Here is a 21,906-nt window from a genome sequence, read left to right as displayed (position 1 = left end):
TAAAAGTAAACGATTTAAAAATATTAAGTTAAGAGATGAAGCACCTGAGATTATATTACACTATTTGTCCTCTAGTATTCAGTAATTACATTCGTATATGATTATTCTTTTGATTTCCCGACCACCAGTTCTTATCTATTTATCAATTCCTTGACTAAAGATATCAATTGACTAAATAAACTAATTCTTCATTCCTTGACAAACTAATCATCTAATCATAATAATATGAGTGTTAGAATGACTAGTTCAATCAATTCAATTCTTAGGCATCAATATGTCACTAGTTGATATATTCCAGATCTAGTTTAAACATGAAAATTCTCATTACTCATCTTTAAGCTTGCTATCATGCATTGAGTGATCAAACCAAAATAAGCATTACGAATAAGAATAATCAAGGAAACACAATGGAATAATAATATTAAACAATTAAATAGTCATATTGGATACATCAAGTTCAAATAATTACACCTAACCCCAGATAGAAGGATTTAGCTACTCATTCCCATGGAAGCTATAGTCATCTGATTGGTTGACATTCTTCTTTCCTAGAGTGATTGTTGTTTCAGTCCTAATATTTTCTCCACTAAGTGGTGATTAGTGATGATCACTAAAGATGAATGATGTTTTGAGTGATCTCTTCAACCTAGAGCTACCCCCTATTTATACTAATTTTCATATTTTTTTCCTTATCTTCAAAGATTATGATTAGAATTAGGTTGTTGAACCGTTATCTTCAAAGATTGTGGTTAGATTTAAGTCGTTGAACCATTATCTTCAAAGATTGTGATTAGAATTAGATGGTTAAACCATTATCTTCGCAGATCATGATTAGAATGAGGTAGTTGAATCATTATCTTCAAAGATTTTGATTAACATTAGGATCTCCTTTGACATCTTTTGCTCCTTTCAGCCTCTAATCACCTAAAATATCATAAAAACACATGTTATAGAATTTGGTGCAAATATTTGACTCGATATATACTATGAATTACATTTATGTAGACTTTTAAGGTTAAAATGTGTTTAATTATCCTTATTATATAAGGTAATTTTTGCACTTAATAGCTAACCTCTTTAGCCGAGAAGATTACATCATTTCTCATGAGCCAGATCGACTACACCACAACGAACAAAACATTCTCCAACAATTTCTACCTTTTGGTACTTTACAAAAAGAATCATGCATCACCAACAGATCTGAAATAGAATTAGGTAGAAGAATTGGAATCTGTAACCAAGAGTAAAATCATTTCCACACTGAAGATGTAAACGAACAAGCTAGAAAGAGTTGATCAGTTGACTCTACGTGCTCAAGCAAAAAACACAATTCAACTCTAGCCCTTCCATAATATGCCTTCTTTGAAGCTCCTCCTTAGTAGCCAAACTCCCTCTCATCAATTTCCAAACAAAGCAACACACCTTCATCGGAGCATAACTAATACAACACCTGTTAAGAAGATCATCCCTAGTAGATATGCCATACTCTAATTGAGCCATGTATACTGATTTGACTTTATAAACCCCATAAGCATTTAGGCCCCACCTCCATCTATCAGAAATACCTTGCATATAATTGTGATGGATTATCAAGTCGTATAACTGATCAGTTGAGTCTTCCTACCAAGAAAACAAATGTCTTCTCTAAGAAATGTGATAACTCCAAGACTATTCATCCAAACACCATAACCCACTACTAAATCTTGTCTATTCTCTACAAGTAAAAAAGTCTTGGAAACATGTCTTTCAAGCATTGATTACCGAACCAAGTATCATGCCAAAATAATGTCGAACTGCCATCACCAATTTCCTTCCACACATGAGAGTCCAACCATCCAGCATTGTCTCCATTCAACGAACCAGTCTTACCTAAATCCCTCCACCACCTCGAGGCCAAATTTGATTCTGAACGACTCATGTATGGACCATACTTTGAATCCACCACTCTAACCCACATCGACTCTAGCTCAGTCAATCTTCTCCACTTCCACTTCCCCAATAACGCCTCATTAAACTTTGTTAAATCTTTAGCTCCCAACCTACCTTGCTTCTTCGGTTTACATACCTCTGACCATTTCACACAATGAATGCCTTTATTACCTCTTTTATTTCCCCATAAGAACTTCCTTTGAAGGGTAGTAAGACTATGAATAACCTTCCAAGATTCCACCACTTTTTGCCATACGAACCAATCTCGCAAACCCTTCTACCACCAACAGAAACAAAAAAAGGCACCATCGGATCCCCCTGCCTGATACCCTTTGAAACTAAGAATTGATTGGAGGGCGTACCATTCACAAGGACCAACATAGTAATAGAAGCTAAGCACTCAATTATCCATTTCCTCCACTGTCTCGAAAAACCAAAATTGGACATCATATAATCCAAGAAATTCCAACTAACTGAATTATAAGTCTTCTCTAAATCTACTTTGAACAATAAGCACCCATCCCTATCCTTCTTAGCCAAATGGATAACCTCATTAATCACAATAGTGGCGTCTAGAATGTTTCTATCCTGAATGAAAGGTGATTGTGAAGGCGAAATCAAAGAAGCCATCACCCCTTTAAGCCTACCTGCCAGGACTTTAGTCATAATCTTGTATAAAAAACCTACCAAAGAAATTGGTCTAAAATCTTGAATCTTTGTTGGCTTGTTTAATCTTGGAGTTAGAGCCATGAAAGAGGAGTTCAAACCCATTCGGAGCTTACAATTCACCTGAAATTCCCGCAAAGAAGACACAATATCTACCTTAATAATCTCTCAAATTCTTGAAAGAATTATTCTTAAGATTTTAATTCTAATAACGTCATTCTACATACTCTAATATTTAAATATATCATTTAGTCAATTATCCATATATATCATTTAGTCAATTATCCATATATATTAAGTGATGATAATGGACTACATAGGAATATACTCTGAATGCTGTTCTTGTATGGTTATGAATGTGTTATGGCAATTATTCACAAATTCAAATATAAAAGTGAAAAGAAAATCTTTTTTCTTCATGTACTAACTCAATTCCAAGCCTTATAATAACAGTATTAGTACGTAGTCATCAAAAACAAAAGTTCCATTGATTTGTTTGATTAAAAGTTAATTGGATATAACCAATTGTGTTAGAGTTTAAAATCATGAAACATAATTGGAAAAAAAATAAAAGTAAAAGGAATAATGCCAAAAAAACACATGAAAAATAGGAGCCACAATATCAGTAAAATCTGGGAACAAAAATATAAGAGTGTTTTGTCACCATGACTATTCAATATCAATAAGGCGTTAGTCTAGTTGTACAAGGTCTCACTCGATTCCAAGGTCAAAAGTTCGATTTTTGGGAACAACAGTTATTAGGAGGGGCACAAAAGAGATTAATTTCATGGTCTGACCGGTGACCGGACTTGAAAATGACTTTGGTTTGTAGTTTTAACTGAATGATGGTTGAACCACTTTGAACCGGAGAAATTTTGATCCGACCGCGTTAAATACGTTGAACCGGAATAACCCGGGAAGTGAACCGGAGGGTTCACTTAAAATTTTAAAAAATAGAATGCTACTCTAATGTTTTTTTATTTCAGGTCAAAAAAAGATGGAAAAATGTTATTTCAATATAATTATACATAAATATTAATTATATAAAATTTTATATTTATATATTTATATATAAAAATGATAAATTATATATGAAATCATCCGATCTAATCAAGCGGTTTAACCATTTAAACCTAATATGGGACATATTCTAGTTTGATGTACGGCTCGGGTTTTGTAACATTGGTATTGGTATATAGCATGAATATCCAACACATTTTTTAGGTGTATTGTCCTGGAAATTCTTATGATTGGATAATTTATTTACGACCAACATCATCAATTGGTTCTATGGTGTAGTGGTTAGCACTCTGGACTTTGAATCCAGCGACCTGGGTTCGACTCCCGGTAGGACCTTTTTTAATGTATTTATGAGAAAGTATAAAAGTTTTACTAGGAAGATGATAAGTCAATTATCAATTATTATTGATCAAATATATAAAACAAGGTTCTCATCCTAACATCATGTTACGTGTCAAGTCATCTTCATTCTGCAATTTAAAATTCAAACATTTTTTAGTTATTTATTATTTTTAGTGTTATTAAATTGGACGAGTCAGTCGGTCAGAGTACTGAGATAGTAAGTTACTAGTTCAACCAGTAGGTCAATAGTTAGATCGGTTAACTCGGTTTACATTGCAAATCTTAAAAAATTCATAATATTATGTAACAATATTTAATAATCGTATACTCAAAATTTAAAAAACATTACTATATCTAATTAAACAAAAAAGAAGATTTTACCAATATAAAATTACACAAGTATGCTGATAACATCATCAAACAATATATTAACTGTTTTAACTACAAGAAAAATGTATAATAAGTTTAAATTTCATTAAACAACGAAAATTTTGTTATGATGTAAACTAACAAATGACAAACATAACTACAAATAAGTTAAAAGTATTTGTTTTTCACTAGAAAAACGATATTAATATGGTTGCTTTTGTTTTAATTTTTTTTATTGAGTCGGTTGGTTCAACCAGTCCGACCATCCGAGTTATTAGTTTTAGGCTTAAACTAACCAAGACAACCTGATTTGATGCAAAACCGGTTAGATGAGAGACTCATGCCGATTAGATATCCGATTTATGGTTGAACCGGTCGGACCGGTCGGTTCGAGCTGAGTTCTATAACACTAATTCTTTTAGTAAGAGGTATCTCATTTTGGTCATCTAATTATTTTAGGAAATCCTGAATTCATTTAATTACTACTATAGTTTTTTTTAAAAAGGTGACTGTTTTTTTTTTTCCTTTGCATGATTTGCCCAGGTTATTAAGGAAGAATCCTTTTTGTCCACACTCCACAGCCTTTAGTTTCGTCGCTCATCAATGATAAGGAACTTCAATTGTATCTCAAAAAAACCTTGACCCTCTCTTCATTAATACTTTCTTTTTAATTTTCAATAGAATGAGATATTTATGGATTTAATATTTATATACATATATATGAATGATATATGACGTATGAGAATATAAATAACCACTATCTTTTATAGTAGCCATGTAAAAGACAATGTAAAAGACTTTACATTATTACTACGACGAAAATGTTGCGAAAACGTAAAATGAAATTTGTGAATATTTTTCATTATTTAATTAGGCATAAGACTTTATTTATAGTACATGAATAAGTAACAAACTAATAAAACACATGTGTTAAATGTGTAAAATGTGTAAAATGGGTAAAATATGTAAAATGTGGTAGATTTGTTCTTCAATAGCCCCCACAAGCTGGAGGGTAAATGACAATGACTCTAGCTTGATAATTCGATTTGATATCGTGACAAGGTAATGGATCGGAATCTCGATCCTAACATGATTGAATTTTCTCAATCACTTGATTTTGTTGTTGTTGTTGATCTTTTTGATCTTGTTGTTGTTATTGTTGTTAATCTTATTGATCTTGTTGTTGTTGATGATCTTGTTCATCTTGTTATTGTTGTTGATCTTGTTGATCTTTGTTGTTGTTGATCTTGTTAATCTTGTTGTTGTTGTTGTTGTTGATCTTGTTGATCTTATTGCTGTTGTTGTTGTTGAAGCATATGGCGATATTTGCGCTTGCAGTTACCGAGTTTCTCTTTGTGGATCCTCTTGTGGCGAATGGCTTCGACATCATAGAAACCATCATCTGCAGAATGATATAAATGTATCTTTGGAAGTGTAGAATTGTAATCTTCTTTTTTCTCTTCTTGCTTTTTTTTAATACCATTCTCATGTAAGATTCTTGAACATCACCCTTTAAGGCTTAGAATCTCAATTTCCATGGAAACCACAAAGTTTCCTCCATCTCACGATCACATCTTATCTCCTGGTGGAAGAAATGTATGGATTTGTAATTGAAACTCACGAACAGTTAGAAGATGGTTGGTATAGATAAAGAAGCCAAAACAACTTGATGCAAGAAAGATTGTTGGTGATTTGATTTGCCTTTGTACTCCAAACTCCAACTTCTTCTTACTTTGGTGGTTGATGCATGATGATGGAAGAGAAAGACAATATTTTTTAGAGAATGTGCAGCGGTGATCAAAGCCTTCAGGAGGAAGGCTTTGATACCATACGGGGAAATGTTGCGAAAGCGTAAAATGAAATTTATGAATATTTCACATTATTTGATCAGGCATAAGACCTTATTTATAGTACATGAATAGGTAACAAACTTACATAAACAAACTAATAAAACACATGTATTAAATGTGTAAAATATAGTAGCTTTGTTCTTCAATAATTAAGATACCCTACAAATTCTAGAGAAAAAAATATATGCATTGATATTAATTTGTCACTACTTCATCTGTCGTTTATATTTAATTATCATTGATTTTTTTCTTTAAGGTAATCCAAATGAATGGTGGATGAAAGAATGAAAGTATATAAAAATTTCACTATTAGTGCATATATTACATTCAAACTTCTATATGTAAAAAATCAATTTATTTACTATGCTAGCCTATAGATTTTTAATACATTCTTGCAACAATTTTTTCTCATCTAGCATACAAGGTTTATGGTATATTCACTATTAATTTTCTATGCATGTCTTATTCTCTTACCTTGTAGGATATCCTGACTTATACGAAGATAATCAAGTGACATAAAAGTCTGATATGCATTTTCAAGAAACCATACATGTTCAGAAGTTCCATATATTCAAGAAAAGTTTAAAATGCTACAAAATGTCATAAGCTTCATATATAATCCGAGTATTAAAACAAAGTTAAAAGACACAACAAGTTGGATAAAGTATAACTCAAAACCAACATATCCATACAACAGGGGAATTACAAGATTTGAATTACAAGATTTCACTTCTCCAAGCCTAAGACAAGCGCTTCTCGAAGTGTCCGGAAAAGGAACCTTCTAAATAATGAGCACAGATAGATACACCCTTACTTGCTCACTTTAGAATAACCTTGTCCAGCAAGGAAACTTGTGGTCAATGTGCAGGATAAGGGAAAGTGGTGAACGAGCGGTGGTGCGCATGGACAGCACAGGCGCAATGAACCGAAGTCAAATTGAGACAGCCACTCATGATGAGAGAGTGTCTCCCAGAGCATGTGTGAAGAGAAGGGAATGAGTCACAAACAGCTTGAACAGCAGACGGGGTGAGTGCAGTGCATTGGCTAATGTTTAAGGTCCTTAGGCCATCATCGTTACTTGTTCCTTTCACAGTTCTCACCATCTTGTTGTTCACTTTGCTTTGTGCCAAAGAGTACATTGCTCTGTCTGTGATGTTTTTGCAGTAGTACAGTCCAAGAGAACTTAGATGGCACCTGTTTGCCAAAGCAACCACACTATCATCTGCACAATAACAAAATTGGAGTCAAAATGGTGCTTCATTATTGAGACGTAGAAAACGTTCAAACGAAATGGAGCTATGGTCGCCAATTTGAGACTGTATAAAACAAAAGTTAGGAGATTATGGTAGCGGCATGCATTTGGAAGATTTGTTAGAACAAAATACAATATGATTCATGTTCCTTATTTGTTGTATTTTATAAATAGAACATAATTAAAAAGTGAGAACATAATAGAACACTCTGCTCCATTCTATTCTCTCCACACGCCAAATGCTACCAATGGATTTTCAAACTAAAGTACTCAGTTAGATGGGGTCCAGATCCTCTCCATTTCCTTAGCAACTGAAGAGAATCTCGGCTCTTAAATAATTTATCCATATGATAAAATACTAAATCAAATTTTGGTTAAAAATGTTGACAGTCAGATAGTGTGAAATGGACAGAAAATGGAGAAGATCTCGACCCAGTTATATTTACTCATTGGTTTGTGTCTTGTTTTAGTTTGCTACAGTTATTCTAACCGCCTCCATTGCTTGTCTAAACCCTTTATGTGGCCTCCCTGTGTCTATTTCTAATCTCACCTATTGAGAATATGAAGGCACAAAACTCATATTTGACCGTCGTAGAAAATAGAATAACTACTGGGATGTTCAATAATATACCTGTTATACGGACACAGCCACACAAGTCAACTGTCCTAAGATCAGGACACCCATAAGCTAAACTCATAACTCCAACATCACCAACATTTTCACACCAGCCAAGATTCAAAGACTGTAACTGATTGCAGTAACGTCCAATAGCCTGCATTTCATTTTGTTGTCAGGTTATAATTCATAGCCGTCTTAGTTCGTGTGTGATACTATGATTATGATTTAGAAGTTATAACCACAAGTCTACATCACAATCATACCTGTAATGCAGTATCAGATGCTGCTCTAACACATCCACAAAGATTCAGAACTTTCAGTTTTCTGCAGAAGCTGGCAAGGTAAGCCAAAGCATTGTCATTAAATGATGAACAGCCACTGATGTTTAGTTTTGTAAGATCACAACAACCATGGGCTATAGCATACAGTGACCGATCAGTAAGCTTGAAACTTTTGCTGAGGTCAAGGATCTGTAGCTCATGACAGCAATTTGCAATAGTCTCAACAGCATTGTCCTCTAGTTGAGGCTTGTCTTGACGTAGGATCAGAGTTTGCAATTTTGCGAACTTAGGAACAAGGCATAGAACCAGATTATTCATGTTCTTGCTACACCTGAAGAGAGGAATTACAAAGATCGTGTTAGTAGTACATTCCATGAACTCCACAAAGAATTTTTGAGAATTGAAATTTATTCCCAAAAATACCAAATTGACTTTAGAATATTAATAATATTAAGTTTTTCATATTAAATTTTTTTATTTCAGAAATGTTATTCTACGGGAAACCGACTTCAGAAGTTCAAAGGGGCATAAGCAAAAGAAACCACGCATATAACAGTTGGATCTTGCAATTTGTAAAGAGGAATAAAGAGACAGAAAAATAAAAAAGGTACCAGGTTCAGACAGCATCCTAATTGCACAGAAACTTTGTTTTGCATAGCTTAAAAGTTCAGCCACGAGTAACACATAAAATACCTTTCTTGCTATTGTAACGCCGTAATACAATACCCATACTTAACAAATACTAAAAAGGCCAGCTTTGCTGGCATGTCTATCAAACTTGGGGATTCTCAAATTCCATAAATAAAGGAAGCAATTCAGGTTGATCCCAAGCAGCAATGGACATAAAACAAATATTTCCAATTCTAATGACTAGCTACCCCGTCTCCACTCTTGTGACCCATCAACACATAACAAAAGTCAAGTATAAAACATGATATCATCATCATGAATTGCATGCAGCATAGAAAAATCAATTCACATAAATAAGCAAAAGAAACCAAGAAACCTTCAATTTAACAAAGTCCCCGATTGAAGAGAAGTAGTTTAGGATCTAAGACACTATGCCATAAGAGAGAAAACAAATACATCATGGCACACACACAGACACGAATAAATATATATAGTCAAAAGAGAGAAAGCAAATATACCATGAGAGTGATAAATGGGCAACACCGAAGTAAATTGCATCTCTCCAACCACGACAAACTCCAGAAGCAGTGATCACAGTCTGATCATCAACAAGAGACAAAATTTTAACCAAGAGCTCAACAGGAATGTCTTTCCATTCAGTGATCACCCCAGCTTTGATGTTCCCACCAGCCACCATTATAAGGTTTTCAAACCATAAGTTCAAGTCCTTGGTCTTCAAGTTCTCCTTGCCAACCATCTCAGTTTCAATTCAGCAAAAGACATCAACTTTTGCAGCTGTCACAAAAGGAACGAAAAACATATAAGTTATAGTAAATTCCAAATTTTGGGTGATTTTGAAAACAGCTTGTAGTTGTAGCAAAACAATCATCACCATAAACCATACAACAGAAAGATAAACACAATTAATAAATTAATAAAATAAAAAATGGTCTAATCTTATCAGAAAGGTTCTACACATTACATAAATGCCCATCAATTAAATGATTAAAACATTGGAGAAAGTTTCAAATTTGGCACAAGGGTTGCAGCAGAAACATAAAATACATCACAGAGAGTTATGATCAAAATTCAAAAGTCCCTTTTTGTAATCAAATTTGACATGCATGAAATAGACATCAACAAGGTGAAATCATAAGGGGAAGGGGAAAATAATCAGAGAACAAAACTGGGTAAACTCAAAATGAAAACTTTTTTTTTTATCGGATCAAAAAACATGATAATAACATGAACACATAAATAAAACAAAAAAGTAACAGCATAAAACAACAATGTATTAGAGGTATGAAGAAGATGATTACTTACTTATGTAGCTAAGAGGGGAGAGACAAAGCTAATAACTTAGCTCTTTTTTGTGATAGAGAAGTTTGGTTATGCTTCTCTGAAATTGATAGTGTAGAGTGAGCGTTTTTATAAGGGATGAGGATCATGATCATCTATAACACTATCACTATTCTATATCACAATTTTCACCACCAATTAAAAATAGTCACATCATTAAAAAGGTAAATCAAAAAAGAAATTATTAAAATATTTAATGAAATGTTTGTTTCTTATTACTTGCAAAAATAATGAATATATAAGATTTCTATTTGAGGATTGTGGACCTGAGTATTGATTGGATTAATATTTGAATCCATTCCTCTCACTACCTCAAAGGTTTACTAAACTCTAAATATTCTTTTAGCCTAAATTCGTTCTAGTATCTAATTAATTATAACATATTTTCTCTATTTTAAAATAAATTATTCTTAATATTATTCATTCATAATGTTTATGACATGTATCTACATATATTTTGTGAATCATTTATATGATAAAAAATAAAAAATTAATAACATATGAAATAGTACTATGTATGTTTGTAAATCATTTGTTTAAGACTATTCAAAATAACTATTGAAAGTAAGTGAAAATATTGTTATTAAAAATATAAAATTATATCATGTTGCTGCAATAAAATGTATTATATGCTTTGGGCTAAAAAATATATTATTATATTCTACAAAGTTAAACAAATAGGCCATATTTGTTCTCATATTTTATAGGCTCGATTCAACAATAAAATTTGGGCCCTAGATTTAATTATATTAAGCTCGAATAAAATTGAAGACTTAAAACAAATTGTGATGATAAAATAAAATATGTACACATTATATATTAAATAATTTAATTAATTAAATATTTTTTATAATAAATTTTGAACACATACAATTCGAAAGAACGTGAGATACACTTTCTCTTCAGACTTGATTATTGTTATATTTTAGGAATTTGAGTCTAATAAATTTTTATGAGACCATATCCTTAAGGAGCGTTAAAAGGTTTCATATTTTTCTCACTCCAGGTCAGATCATTATTTCAATTATAGATCAACTATATGATAATATAAAAATAATGATCATTATGACCAACAAAGTATTGAAGGAATTTTGTGTCGAATAATATTAATTGACAACACAAAATTTTAGTAAAAAGTAAAACAATAAAATATTTAATATAGAGATAAAATTTGTTGGATAGTTAAAAAATATTTAGGAGCCCGCTAATTATTAGTCATGTAATGGGCATTTGCTACACACTCTAATGAGCCAAATCTACAAACACATATAAACAAAATCAAAGGTCCACATGGGTTGGGTCAAATAATATTTAACCTTAACTTATCCTAAATATTGACTATAACTAATTTTTTAATACATGCCTAACACCTAGAATTAATAAAACTCATGTATAGTAGTTTAATTAATATCTCCTAAAATAAATTAACTCTTCATTTTTGTATGCAAGAATTAGTGAAGAAAAAGAAGAAGAGAGATTTAGTGATTTTCTCCCCTTTGATTTTCTAGAGAATCGAGAGGGAAAATAAAAGTTGTGGGACTATGTCCAAAATCTTTCTCTTGGGAGAGGAGAGTAGAAATTACACCATTGCAAAAATATATCTATCATGACATTTCCTCCTTCACAATACTAATTGTTCACAATGTTATTTCCATTTATTATTGGGGTGTTTTTGTCCTTCCAACAATAATATTTTTTCTATTTTCTCATTCTCTATCCAACCAAATAAAATACTCTGAGAAAATATATTCTCATTCTTTCATATAATCAATACAAAAATTCATTCTCTTTCGAACTTCTTTCTTTCTTTCCATACTTTTTCTTGTATCCTTGTATCTTCTCATTTTCTCCCCTATCACCAAGGGAAGCTTAAGAAAAAATTTGATAGAATCGTGTGGGATACCACTTATGTTTTTAATATGATGAAGGAGGGGGAAAATAGGAAGATGGAGAAAGAGGGTATAAGATGGATATGTTTCCACATGTAAGAGTGATCATTTGGAGAAGTGATGAGTTAAGTGGGTCCAATATTGGACCCCTCTCTACTTTGATAAGAATGGAGGTTAGCACTCGCAGGCAAGAAAGGAAAAAATGCATTGGAAAGAAAATGAAAAGAAAGTGAAAAAATTTATATTTGTTAAATGCAAAAATTAGAGAATGAAATGAAAAGAGGAAAATGAGTAGGTAAAATGGAATAAAGGTGAGGAGTGTGGGTAAGATGTTCAATGTTTGTCCAAAACTAAAATTGAATAGAAATGTAGAAAATATCGACTTTATTAAGCTATTTTTTGTCTTCAATCTTTGTTGTAATATTAATTTTCACCATTCATTTTTTAATTATCATAAACTTTTAAATAAAAGTAATATAAATAAATGACGATAAATATCACATTTTTTTATTATGGTTTTTGTGTTATGTCTTGCAATTCAACTCTTGTATTTTGATCAACTTAGGTAATATCCCAAACATGGAACTTGTTGCATTAAAGTATTAAACCAAACGAGTATAGGTTGTGTTTTTGTATCTCCTTACCTTTTGGGTGATGAGCTAATTTATTTCAGGGTTTGTGGTTGTCTCTCTCAATAAATATTACTCACAGGGATCAAATCTTTAACTTTTTGATCATCATGAAGATCTAGCAAGGTCTTACACCACTAGACCAACACATTGATCGTGGCTAAACTTGACTTGTTAGTATTAATCAAAATAAAATAAATTAAAAATGGGTGCATGACACTTCTTAAAGAAAAAAGAAGGGAATGTTTAGATTGAGAAATTAATTCTAATGAAAAAAATGTATGCACCAATAATGTAAGAGTTTTTATACTATCAATGTATCATATACCATTCATTTTCAATTATTATTGAAAAACAACACAAATGAATATTGTATGAAGCATTGATTATGTACAAATTTTGATCCCATAATAATTTACGCTATCAATATATATAGATATTACACTCTTAAACTTATCCTTTTCAAAATTATCTTTTTTGCCTTGTAATGGGATGGTTAACAATCTTAGTTGTAATGTAATTTCTTTATTCTGTTTTTTTTTTGCCTTCAATGGTTACCCTTCAACTAGGAAATTTTGATCCCAAAATTTAAGTAACATCTCAAATATGGAGCTGAGTTGTATCAAATCTAATGAAAAATAGGTTGTGTTATTCTTGACTTGTTATTATTATATCAAAATAAATTTAACTACAAATGGATATGGGAAACTCTTGAAGCAAAGTTTTAAATAAAAGTTTAGATTTATTTTTGTATATATAAAGTTGAGATTGAAAAATTAAGTCTGTTGCATTTAGTTTATCAAATTTTAAAACAAAATTCCTTTTTTTCCATTTTAGTTAGTGTTCTTCAAACATTGGTTGACATTGTCCATTAAAATTTGAAAGATTATAACTTTTTTTACCATTCTGAAGTTTTATTATGGCACAAATTGTGTAGGATGTTGAATTTATTCTAGGAAGATCATCTTTCTATGTAATATAAAATAATATAAGATAAAATAATTGAAATGCTTTTTAACAGTTTTAACTTTTACTGCCAATGTTCTTTAACAGATTTACTGGGAAGTTTATAACTTTCAACACTCAACATACTTAATTTACTGGCTTGAAACACCAAATAGAACATGAATGGAGACATATGATATTCATTTCACATGTGATGAGGCCTATCTGCATTACTTATAAGATCTCAGGACTCTATTTCATTCATGTTGATACTATCAAATAATTTCCTAGGAGTACTAATACAAGAGTAATCATTTTATACCTGATAAATTTATCGCCAATGAAGGTTGGTTCGGTTGGTAAAAATACGACGTAATCCACAATGGCATGAATTTAAATCTTGTCGATCGATAAGCGCTCTTTGAGTTGCAAGCATTCATTTGTCCCTTGTAAGTATTGAGCGCCAAACTCACCTAAACTTTTATTGATAAAAAATTATAATTGTTCACTTTTTGCCATCTCCTATTGCAACTTTGATTCTTATTTTTATTACACATTTTTTAGACATCAAAATCTTCTGTCCCCATCTCCCACATTAGTAAATTCAACACCAGATAAAGATCCATGCCACCACAATGTTGTAATTGGTTTGATGCAAAAGATTATACATGATTTTTTTATCACAATCCAACTGCATCCAATTAACTCTTTAGGACATCTATGTTTCACCGCCTTCCTCGTTGGAACCATGCTCTCCCATCGGCCCATCATCTCATATGTCTGAGCCAACACCAAGTAAGGTAAGGGCGTATAGATGGCAAAATGGGCAATGCCTGCGGGTGCTGCATTTTTTTTGGAGCAGAGCATACAATTTTTTCCTATTTGTCCATTTCGCTCGCCAAGCCTGCAGGCATTTCATCCACATAACAAAGGACAAATTGCTTGCAAGTGGCTTTGATCATAAGAAAGAGAGAATGATCACATGAAAATTTACGTGGATAATGTAATCAAACTACACTATTACACGTTTGGTGTATGTTTGAAAATATTTATGGAACTAGTGCAGATTTAATGGAACTCGTGGATGAGGTCCACAACTTTGGAGAAGTCGTGGACCATCAATACGAGATTCAAGTGATCTCGTGTATCCCGTACACAAGATTTTGTGGTTTTTTCTCTCTTGTAGTGAAATCGTGGATGAGAAGCACGACTTCCGTTGTCGTGTACCTGAAACACGACTTTGAATGAGACATGGTGAATTTGAAATATTAGTTTTAGGCAAATATTTTAGGTTATTTATTGTTTTAGGGGTTAGTTTTATTGAGTATAGTATGAGTTTTTAAAATAAGTTAAAATTTATGATTTTTTTAGTGTATAGAAATAATATGTTTAAATTAAAATAGTTAAATTAAATTGAATTTGATAATTTTATTAAAGTGTTAGTTTTAGGAAATGCATAATTAGTGGTTTAAGATTGAATTTGAATTTGAATTTATTTAAGATTTATTATTTTAGTGGTTTAAAATTGAAATGCATATACTAAAATAATAAGACTAAATTATAGAAATGAAATTGGTAATTGTAGTACGAATTGAAAAATGATTACATTGAAAAAACAAAATAATGATAATACAAATTTCTAATGGTGTCTATGAGATGATGTTCCACATCCAGATGTCTTTCTCCTTCAAAACGACAGTATCTTTGGAGTGGACAGTACTGTTGCATGAGATTTAAGATTTCAAAACGAAACGTTTTCACTCCAAACAAAATCTCTTCACTCCAAACAACTCATGCACTTTTATACAACTCTCATAAATTCTCTCACTGTTTTTCTGCACTTTTACACTGAGTTCTTGAACTTTCAATAGAGAATTTATTCTGAGTAATTGCTTCAAAAGTTTCACAAATATATTGAGCATTATTACTAAGCATATAAAGAGAGTTGATTGGATTGCAAGTGATATAGTATTTCAAGTGATATAGTATTTCATACTTGTAAACGCAATCCAAAGTCATTGTTGTAATTCTTCATTCATTGCAAACAATCTTTCTTTTACAGGGTGTGAATAGAAAGGGGATAGAGTGACTTGAAAAAGTGTTTTCCAAGGTATAAGTATTAATGAGTTTGTAAGGTACATAGAGATCCCGGGGTGAGATATTGTAATTACAACTCATAATATTTAGTGGAAAATCTCTTGTGTTGCTAGAGTATTGGACGTAGCCTTCGGTGGACAAGAAGGTGAACCACTATAAAATCCTTGTGTACTCTCTTTTCTCTTTCCTCTTTACTTTATACTTGTTTATTTTCTGCAATATTATCCGCTGCACATTAACTCTTACATTTTGCAGAAAAAGTTACTATAATTTTAAGTCAACAACTAATTCACCCCCCTCTTAGTTGCAATCCTGTTCTTACAACACTGTCCACAAATCAAAAGATCCAGGTAATGCGAGAGTGAGAAATGCACAAGCCAGCAAAACCGAAGTGAGTGACGACGATGACAATGCAAGAATCACGATCACCAACAAGAAATGAGGAATCAGGAATGAGAAGCTCGTGATACCATGTTACAAATGCTTAATCGAAGCTTAGAGAAGAAATGAGAGAGAGAAAAGAGAAATGAAACTGGTTCTATTTCTATTCAATTGTTAGTTAATGCAGAATAACGACTCCCTATATATAGGAGCCGAAACAGAGTAAGAAAGAATACAAAGGCTAACAATAATGCATAAGCAGCGCTACTCTAATACCATTGGACAATGCGGGCGGTTCACGAGTGGCCCATGAATATAATTTAAGAAAAAATACATAAAATTTCAAATAAGTTATGATGTAATGTGATTTAATCTCTAAATAATTGTAATTTAAAGTGATTTGTTCAAGTTAATTTAAAATATCACAGTTTTTGTTAATTTTTTTATCCTCAACTACTTTATTTAATTTTAATTTATTTATTATATCTTTTTTATTATTCAACAATGCATGCGGGCCGCCCGTTAGCCCGTTTTAAAACGGGAAGACATTGAATTTTTTCGTTAAGTCAATGCTGGTATGCCCGCGTCCGCTTAAATTGTTGCGGGCACGAGCAAAACTGGCTCGTTAGACCACATGAGTGATAAAGTATAAGTGTTAGAGCTAAGCTATTTTCAGGAGATACTTTATTCTAAAAAATAATTCATGTATGTACATATCAAACTTTAAATTTTGATAAGGTGCATATTCTTGAGCAACAGCTAGTATAGATATCAAAATAGGATAGAAAAGAAAATGAGTTCTGTCAAGTGTTTGATGTATTCTGTAACACAGAAAGTAGTGGAACTAAAGATAACATGAATGGATGGACCACTCATATTTTCAGTAAATAATTATATATCATGGCATTATCACATGACTTCAATCTGTCAAAAGAAAGGTAGATAAATTACAATTAAATGAAGAAAACAAAAAAACTAAGAAAGTCTTCTGCCTCTCGACATGTTGAGTCAGAGCTTGAATGTAAGCATATAACCCAATAGAAGCTTATACCTATCGACATGTTGAATCAGAACTTGAAACTTCCCCATCAACAAGACGACAATTCTATATACACCCGAAAATCACTGCTCGCACTTAAATAGATGGACCACTGTCATTGTAAATAGTCAGACAGATGGTCCATACGTTTGGGTGTGAGTAGCGGTTTTATGGGTGTTGATAGAGTTGCCCAAAACATGGAAAAAAGTGCCTCTCTTTGCAGCTTGGAAGAACGGAGGGTAAGAATCTGCTGAGTTGAGCACAGTATTCATTTTCAAGGGCACATCATAGAATGCACTCCAAATTGAACAAATACACACCCCAAAGCTTGAAGGCTAAGTGATTCTATTCAACAATTTATTCTCTGCTTTCTGTTCAAATGAATCTTCAATTCCAAACATGCTATTTGTCCCTTAAAGCCATTCTCGATTTATTACATTCTGGTAAAAATGTAGCTTGTCCTTTCCCTTTGCATTTGCTTCTAACATGAAAAATAGACTTCTCCTATACACCTTAAAACCTCTACCTCCATTTGAGTCAATTTTCTTCTTCTGGGGTTTCAGTTACACACAATTACGTGATCATTTTCTTTCAGCAAAACCAGAGAGTGCCATGCCTGCCCACTGCAAATGCATGTGTACAGATGTATTAGTTGTCCTGTAGCAATATATCAAGGTATTAATCTGACTATCATCATGAAAAACAGGACCTTGATCATAGTCATATTCCACTGCATATACTAGCAATCTGACTTATGGCTCTTCTGCTGAAAGAAATATCATCTCCCTGCTATAATGCACGCATGCTGCAAGTTGTAATTAATTAATGTTGAAATTCATTAATCTTTTCTGCAATCCATTCTCCCAATCTTGCATGCTCATTTTTCTGACAGGCGTCAAGGGCTCTTGTCAACATAGAAATAGTGGGATCTATTGGCATTGTCTTGATAAATCTCTCAAGCTCATCCATGTATCCATGCCGACTGTAGAGCTCAATCATGCAGTCATAATGCTCAAGCCGAGGCAGGACACAGTATTCATTACTCATTGATTTAAAGCATTTGGCACCATACTCAACAAGGCCTTCTTCAACACAAGCAAGCAGAATGCCATGAAAGGTCACATGGTCTGGCTTGATGTTTTCTGCTTCCATTGCACCAAAAAGTTCAAGCGCCTCTTTACCCCTATGATTGTGACAGCACCCCAAGATTATGGTATTCCAAATGATCACATCCCTGGAAACTGCCCCCTTCAGAACCTCAATAGCATACTCAAGACAACGGCATTTAGAGTACATGTAAACCAAAGCAGTTCTGATTATAGTATCTATCTGAAATTCATGTCTAATGATGAATCCATGAATTTGTTTACCAAGGTAAAGAGAAAAGGTATTAGCAGATGCTGCCAAAAGGGTTCCAAATGTATACTTAGTTGGTTTTGTCTCCCACTGCATCTCTGAGAATATTGTTAGCGCTTGTTCACTTAAATGATGATTACCGTAGGTAGCCAACAAAGCATTCCAAGAAACCCTGTCACGCCAATTACTCATCTGGTTAAACCAAACTCTGGCACTGTTCAAGTTCCCACATTTTCCATACATGTCAAGAAGGGCATTGCCGACCATAAGGTTCGAGTGTAAACCATGCCGATAGATGTAGCCATGAACATTCTTCCCCATTTCATGATCTAAAAGGCCTGCAGAGACATTTAACATCAAACTAAGAGTGACATGATCCAAATCTTTAATTGTATTAAGCATCAGATGTACAAAATCTAATGCCTCATACCATTCAGAAAACCTAGTATACCCTGCCAGCATCGCATTCCATGAGATTACATTACGTTCAGGCATCTCATTAAAAAGTTTTCTAGCCTCCCAAGTTTTCCCACCCATAGCATACCCCGAAACAATTGAAGTCCAAGACACCAAATCCTTTGAACCAAGCTGATCAAATACCTCATAACCATCCTCTAGTTTACGACACTTCACATACAAGTTGATAAGCGAGCTCGAAACAACATTATCCTCTTGGAGACCCAACTTCACAACAACTCCATGAATTTGCATCCCCTCCTCAAGCGCAGCTATACTCGAACAAGCAACAAGTGCATTAGAGAAGGTGAAATTCAATGGCCTAACAGCAGCCGGAAACATCCGCGAGAACATGAAAACCGCTTCCTTCGCATTGCCAACATCAAGATACCTTCTCACAATGACATTCCAAGTGACCGCATTGGGATGCAGAATCTCATGAAACATCTTGCGCGCATCAACAATAACCCCACATTTCGCATAAACATCGACAAGTGAACTCTCCAATATCACATTGCCACAAAAACCAAATTTTGTAACCAACCCATGAACCTGCATTGACAACACAAGTTCACCAGCAACAGCACATGATCCAAGAACACCAGCAAACGTGATCTCATTAGCACGAACACCGCTCCTATTCATACACAGAAAAAAGTTTAAAGCTTCACTTGGGAAACCAAATTGAGAATAAGCAGTAATAAGGGCATTCCAAGTACCCCCATCTCGTTGCGGCATTTCATCAAACAGTTCCCTTGCATCACGGAGAGAGCCGCATTTCGCATAAGCTTCAATGGCGCGGTTGAGGAGAAAAATTGGGGGGTTGGGGGAGAAGGTAAGGAGGTGGGATTCAACCTTGCGGGCTTCCACAATGGCGTGGCGGTGGAGGGAACACGCGCGTAAGAGGTGAGCGTAGAGGTCGTAGGAGAAGGGTGCTGGGAAAGCAAAGAGGGTAGAGGCTGCTTTTCGAATGCGACCTGATTTAAGGTATGTGAGGATTTTGGTGGTTACTGCAGCGGTGGAGGTGGCGGCGGTGGGTGGTTGTGGCTTCAGGTTGCGGTGGTGGAGGAGGTGCTTCAGTACGGAAGCAGCACTAACACCCATATAATGGAAATGTAGGAAAGAAGGGACAACTTATGATATGACATCATTAGTCATAGTCATGTTTTTTATGTCATTCGTTAATGTTTTTTTGGGAACAACTTATGACATGTTTGGGTATAGAGTAAAAAGTGTCTCACTTGTTAGTTTCTATTATTTTGAAAAAAAGAATATTTAAGTTAAAAATTTATTAATAAAATATTTTTATAATCTATTAGAAGAAGTGATACATTCTCAGGAAACATTAGACTCTTTGGATGGGGAGGAAGAATGAGATGAAATTAGATTCCATTATTTGAAAGATATATTGGCTGATTTTATTGGATAACTATTTTATTCCTTTTCACTCACTAGGCCAAGATCTTTTTGCCTCAAAATGGATTGTAAGGGTAGAAATAAAAAGTAAAACTTTTTGTTGAGCATACTAAACTTATATAATACATAGGAAATTTGATTTGAATCTAATAAGTCATTTATTTAATAACATTATTTTTTAGTTCAAATCTAACTCATTTGATCCATGACATAATATTAAGCTATATAATAAGTTGACTTTTGAACTAATATCAAATTGATTATATTAATAATATATAAGTCTTATTTGTAGTCTACTCTTAGTAGTCATGCACTTTTAGAAGAAACAATTAGTTGATGCACAATACATATGCAAATATATCTATTTGAAATTAGATTTTTTCTTCTTTTCAAATGTGAGCATAGTCAATTAATTATACTCGAGCCTTGAGAGTATTGGTGTATTTGGTTAATTTAATTTTCACATTATTGAAAATCATACTTAATTAGTTCTTTACGTTTAACACTTCTTAGTCAATTTAGTTTATCACATTAATGTGGTTAGTTTAATCTTAAACGTCTGACATGAAATGTTAAATGCTAGTCATGAGTGAGAATATCATAGACTAATATATCCTTTTAAATTTAAAAGGATAGATTACTAGACTAATATATCCTTTTAAATTTCTAGGGAGCACATCTGCTGTACCACAAAGTGTGTTACTCCCTATGTCACGGCTTATAATTGGTTGAAAAATATATTTAAATTAAAATTTTAATAATTAATTATTTTTCTGACCAATTACAAGCAGTGACACATAAAGTGGTACACTATTTTGGGACAACAGGTCCACCCAAATTTCTAGGGCATCTTTGGTTATCATAATAAGAGAACTATGAGATAAGATATAGGGTAGAATAAAATACAACTAAATAAGGTATTATAATATTTAATGTTTTATATACACACCAGATAACAATGATATTGATATAATAATAGTTTAGTGGTGGTGTTCAATATAAAGGTATGAAAGGAAACCATATATAGTATCATAACCTACTCATTTCTAATTCAAGTCCCCATTAAATAGAAATTATAGAATACATTAGGTGAATGTTTGACTCACCAAACTTTAAATTGCAATGTAATAAATATTATCTTATATTATCCATCAAATGAGTCTTTATACCGTTTCGCTATTTGCTTAACAAATGCATATTGTTATTTCAATAAATTTTTGCTCTTATCATACCCATCTTCCACTAATAATTTTATCAAATGCATATCACTATTCTGTTGCAAATGTGTTTTTCAAATATTATCTACACCCACTTACTTATGTTTTTTTGTTTACTACTTTACTTAGGTTTAATTTTAACAATGAGAAAAAGAAAAGGACAA

At 32.8% G+C, this 21,906-nt stretch overlaps 2 protein-coding genes and 1 non-coding gene across 3 annotated transcripts; 1 reads left to right on the top strand and 2 right to left on the bottom strand.

Annotated features, from left to right (window-relative positions):
• Positions 3,880 to 3,951, top strand: TRNAQ-UUG. Its single transcript has one exon. It is a non-coding gene; the product is annotated as a tRNA-Gln (tRNA).
• Positions 6,728 to 10,394, bottom strand: LOC109344329 (F-box protein SKP2B-like). Its single transcript, XM_019583068.1, has 5 exons — positions 10,282 to 10,394; positions 9,477 to 9,753; positions 8,311 to 8,659; positions 8,060 to 8,201; positions 6,728 to 7,398 (listed from the first exon to the last, which is right to left on the bottom strand). Exons 2-5 carry the CDS (start codon positions 9,713 to 9,715, stop codon positions 7,034 to 7,036), a joined length of 1,095 nt encoding a protein of 364 aa, XP_019438613.1. The 5' UTR covers positions 9,716 to 9,753; positions 10,282 to 10,394; the 3' UTR covers positions 6,728 to 7,033.
• Positions 17,100 to 20,311, bottom strand: LOC109344328 (pentatricopeptide repeat-containing protein At3g26540). Its single transcript, XM_019583067.1, has one exon. The coding sequence runs from the start codon at positions 20,211 to 20,213 to the stop codon at positions 18,120 to 18,122; it is 2,094 nt and encodes a 697-aa protein (XP_019438612.1). The 5' UTR covers positions 20,214 to 20,311; the 3' UTR covers positions 17,100 to 18,119.

Source organism: Lupinus angustifolius, chromosome LG03 (genome assembly GCF_001865875.1).
Source record: "Lupinus angustifolius cultivar Tanjil chromosome LG03, LupAngTanjil_v1.0, whole genome shotgun sequence".
NCBI lineage: Eukaryota > Viridiplantae > Streptophyta > Magnoliopsida > Fabales > Fabaceae > Lupinus > Lupinus angustifolius.
Note: the sequence above shows the minus strand (reverse complement) of the source record. Positions and strands in the feature narration are given on the sequence as shown.